The sequence below is a fragment of the Parasteatoda tepidariorum genome, chromosome X1, assembly GCF_043381705.1.
Source record: "Parasteatoda tepidariorum isolate YZ-2023 chromosome X1, CAS_Ptep_4.0, whole genome shotgun sequence".
Lineage (NCBI taxonomy): Eukaryota > Metazoa > Arthropoda > Arachnida > Araneae > Theridiidae > Parasteatoda > Parasteatoda tepidariorum.
In genome coordinates, this window is record NC_092214.1 from 82,894,517 (window position 1) to 82,899,105 (window position 4,589).

A 4,589-nucleotide genomic window follows, 5' to 3' on the forward strand; every position below is an offset into this window, starting at 1 on the left:
CATCATCATCATCGAAATATAACTGGGCGCCTGGGGCCGTTAGCGGCCTTTTTCCCATTCATCTTGTATTTAATCTTTAAGGTGGTTCTTTCTGGTAATTGGAATAAAAGGAAATCAAATATTTTGTATTTTAGTTAAAATTATGTCACTACAAAAATGAGCTGCAATCGGCCTGAGGTTTATGTCTTCTCTTAAGTTTTCGAAAGTAAAAATTTCGTTGAATCCTGCGGTGTCACAATATATGGTCTTTTCAAAAAATCTGAAGTTTTGCTTTGCAATGTGATGATCTAAAAAATCTATGTTGAGGTCGCTATGTATGTTTTTATTGCGGATAAACCATCTTGCTTTTGTTATTTTCCTGAGGACTTTGTTCTGGCATATTTTGAGTTTTTTAAGGAGTGATTTCGAGATGTTGCACCAAGCTGGAGATGCATAAGTCAGGATGAGACGGATCATCGAGATGTATAGTAAACGTTTAAGTCTGAGTTCCATTTTAGGGTTCTGAAGAAGGATTTGTAATCTGTAGCAGGCTGTTTGTGCTTTGTTGATGACTGTTTTGACGTGATCTTTCCAATTAAATTTGCTGTTTATGACCAGACCAAGATATTTTGCTGTTTTGACTATGGGTATCGTTTCGTTAAAGAGTACAACTTGATTTTTGGGGAGTGTGCACAGAGTAAAGTTCGAAGCTTCTTAAGTACTGGGGAAAGATACAAGGTTGCCGATCCTGTGTACGTCATCCAGCTGATTCCTTTGGCTACTACGCACCATGCCTGGCGACACACAGTTATAAATTTAAAACGAATGTGAATTATGAATCACTATCTATTCTACTCCTGGTACAACACAGAATCTCATCATAAAATGACAAGTAATATCATTTTCATGTTTCAAGAAATATCAGCTATACTTTTAAATTGTTATTTTACTTGCACTTAAATTGCAAAACCTTAGCACTTTACATATCAAAATGAATAAATAAAATTAGATCTTTGAAAACACTATTAAAAAGTCATTCTGCATTTTTCTTCGTTTATTAAAATCTTTCTCTATCTTTATTTATTTCTTTGGTATATGTTAGAGTATTATCAAAGAACAGTAATGTAATTTGTTAAGTATATATTTAAATTGTTAGTTCTTTAGAATTTTTAACTACTTTTAACGTATTTTTTTTTAAAATATGATTTTGTTTTAAAATTTCTTAGGCTAACAATAAAGGCAACATGTCCCATGATGCTACAGAATTTTCCAATGGATAAACAATCATGTCCACTTGTGTTTGGAAGCTGTAAGTATTGTTCATACATTTTTTTACCAATTTCTCTGCCAATACGCTGGAAATATATAATACATGCAACTCTTCTCATACATAACTTTCCATACATATAGTATATATAATACAAAACTCTTCTGTTTGATTTCCAAAATCGACATAAAATGTTTTTAAGTCCTTTGACTACGATGTAAAAAAAAAGGCTTTTCAAAAAAGAGCAAAAATGTGTCAAAATAGCACCCAGACAAATAATTGTTGAAATTAAAAGAGTGGTCTCACGGTCAGTGGTCCCTGGCTCTCAGGGTGCTGGCATTTTTTTACGTAAGATCAATTCCTATCATAAGACTTCGCGAAACAAAAAATTCAGATACATTGAAATTTTTACAATATTTACTGTAAAACCACTGAATCTCTGTAATTAAATAAATATTACTGTAAAAATAAATTGAGGTATGAAATGTTTCGATAAAAATTGATTTTACGGGAATATGAATTTTACGGATGCTGCACACAGGATGATAGTATTTTTCCGTAATACGATCTGATATTTTTTACAATGTAATTATATGTCCTAGTTATAGAATTAAATAATCAATACAAAATATATACTTCCAAAAATGGTTATTTTTTTCAGTGTTTAGAGACATAAATATGTATTATTTTCCTATTTAAGTGTAATCAAAAATTTAAGTAGTCCTAGTATCAGTATGCTTTCCGTTTATATTTATTACGTACTTTTATCAGAAACTCTATTTTTAATCAAATGATGTGACAATAAATGTATTTATAAGCAGTGACTCTATTAATGAATAATGAAGTTTAATTTACGCAAAACTGTTTACTGCATGCAAAGCATTTTTGCATCAAGCAGATTAAAATATTCACAAGGGCGTCTGACCAGCATGTAACTTTTAGTATTAAAATTTCAGAGAAAAAGAAGAAATTTATGGTGAAACACATTTTTTTGATAACAGCATATTTTTTGTTGTCAAGAAAAACAGGAATATGGTATATTTTGTTTAATTTGTATGGTATACTTTGTATAGTTTGTTTGTATAATTTAATTAAAGTTGCATTTAATTTTTAGATGGATATACTGTGGACCACCTTATGTACCAGTGGGAATCAGGTGACGCAGTTAGTCTTAATGATGGACTAGTATTGTCTCAATACGATTTAATTGATTTTCCAATGAAGAATTCAACAATCAGTGCCAAAACTGGTAAATGAGTTGTGCTCACAGTTTTAGTGCTATTATGAGAACAATTGTTTTGATCTTTAAAAATTAATTTTATCTTTATCAGTTTTAGTTTTTTTTATTATTTCAGCCATATTACTTTAGTTGTTCTTTAAAAATTAAGCCTTATTTTATCTTCTATATAACGACATCTCATATTTAAAACAATTGCTTTTAATGTAATTAAAGATTGAAAAATTAGTGAGAATTAGTATTACATTATTAATGTGATTAATAAAAAAAATATTAAATTTTGACGCTTGAAATAGTATCATTAAGAGCTTGTCGTAAACAGTAAAGAAAATATAAAAGCAGTTTTCTTCAAACTAAATTTTCTCGTTTTTGTGTTTTTGTTGAAAATATTTTGGACAGTGTTATTGTTAATACTCATTTGAAATATCTGATACTTGCAAAATAATACGATTTTATTTGCTGACATAAATTTTAAAATATTACCCTTGTTTGTTATTTTTTTTATAGGAATGTTTAGTGTTCTACAAGTAAACTTTAATTTACGAAGACATATGGGGTACTTTTTAATTCAAGTGTATGTGCCTTGCGTTCTTATTGTTGTATTATCGTGGGTCTCATTTTGGATAAATCGTGAAGCAACCGCCGATCGAGTAGGTCTTGGTAAGTGTACTTATGTGTTTTTTTTATCTTTGAGCCGGCAAGGTGGCCGAGCGGTTAGCTTGCCTAACTGCGAAGCCAATGGCTGCGGGTTCGAATCCCGCTCAGAGCACGGATATTTCTCTCTGTGTGCTGTTTGTGATGCGTGAATGTGGCCTTCCCTATAAGCGGGTATTTGTGGCAGTTTGGGTAATGTTGCTCGCCTTCGTGACCTAGGTCGCAAGGTGCTCACCAGGTAATGCAAAATGAGCACCACTTCGGTATCTTTCATGTCAAAGAGCGGTAAGCTCAGCGCTTGCTGTTTAAAAAAAAATCATTGAAATTCAAGCTATTTTCAAAATAGGTTTTTATTTCAAATTTAAAGAGCTTATTTTATAAGCTAAGTATTTTTATATAATGTTCCAACAAAAGCGGGCAGTTTAACTTGAAATGAAATATTGTTTGTTTTATTTCAACTGTATTTTGTTTGCAAAAAAATGGAAAAAAAAATTAACAACTGGTTTAACATCTTAGGAAATGTTTTGCTTAGTTTTACTTAGTAAGTGCATGGATATTTATTACGTATTGAACAACACATCTGGCAGATATGTTGCTACAAGATGACGCATGATACTACAGATGATACTACATATCATACTACATATTAACGCTTCACAGTTCAGCAAAAATAAATCCAAAAAAAAAACGCAAAAAAAGAAGAGGTGTATCTTGGGAATTTTGATTAATTACGAAATTGCGCAATTTTTAAAATTGCCAAGATAAATTCAGGATTTTTCAATTAATTTTTCATTTGTATTCTACTGTGTAGATGATAATTGGTTCTTGAATGAAACGGATTAAAAAAAGTGTGTCAAATTGTGTGAATCGAGAACACCCTATGCCTGTTACTATTTTACTGCTATTTTAGTTCTTTAAAGACTTTTTTCAGTGTTTTTGGATCATATTTTTTTGAAATTATAATAGATTTTTGAAAATTGATATTTTTACAAAAACACTATTTAATAGTCATATTTTCCTTTTTGGAAATGAGGTAATTATTAATTAATTATTATTTTTGTTTAACATGGTGGCCAACTTCTAAAAATATCTGATTTACTGAAATATTCTTAAGTGCTTCAAAGTTCTTTCATATATATATATATATATATATATATAAACTATTTTGAAAAAATGTCGCGTGGTCCCTTCATATGGGGCCCCCTTGACCGTCGGGGCCCCGGGGCGGTGCCCCGACTGCCCCGGCGTAGTTACGGCCCTGATTAGAGCTAGTCTCAAGGCGAAAATATTCTTAAACCTAGGTAATTATAAGGTTTCTTTTCACAAAGTCTTGCATGCTCAGCTAAAATCCACCTTGTCATGAAATTTTAATGAGCAATGCAGTTTGATCCTATCGTTAGTGTGACGTCAACTAAACCGTCATTATGGACCTAAGTGACCATTTTACTTAAG

At 31.1% G+C, this 4,589-nt stretch overlaps 1 protein-coding gene across 2 annotated transcripts in view; it reads left to right on the forward strand.

Moving 5' to 3' along the window:
• The window catches only part of LOC107453210 (gamma-aminobutyric acid receptor subunit alpha-6-like), a 75,160-nt gene that overhangs the window by 63,825 nt on the left and 6,746 nt on the right, over positions 1-4,589 (forward strand). For both annotated transcript variants that reach the window (XM_071187547.1, XM_016069937.3), the window contains exons 5-7: positions 1,206-1,288; positions 2,361-2,495; positions 2,991-3,143. In XM_071187547.1, coding sequence (XP_071043648.1) covers positions 1,206-1,288; positions 2,361-2,495; positions 2,991-3,143 — 371 coding nt within the window. The remainder of the gene's footprint in view (positions 1-1,205; positions 1,289-2,360; positions 2,496-2,990; positions 3,144-4,589) is intronic.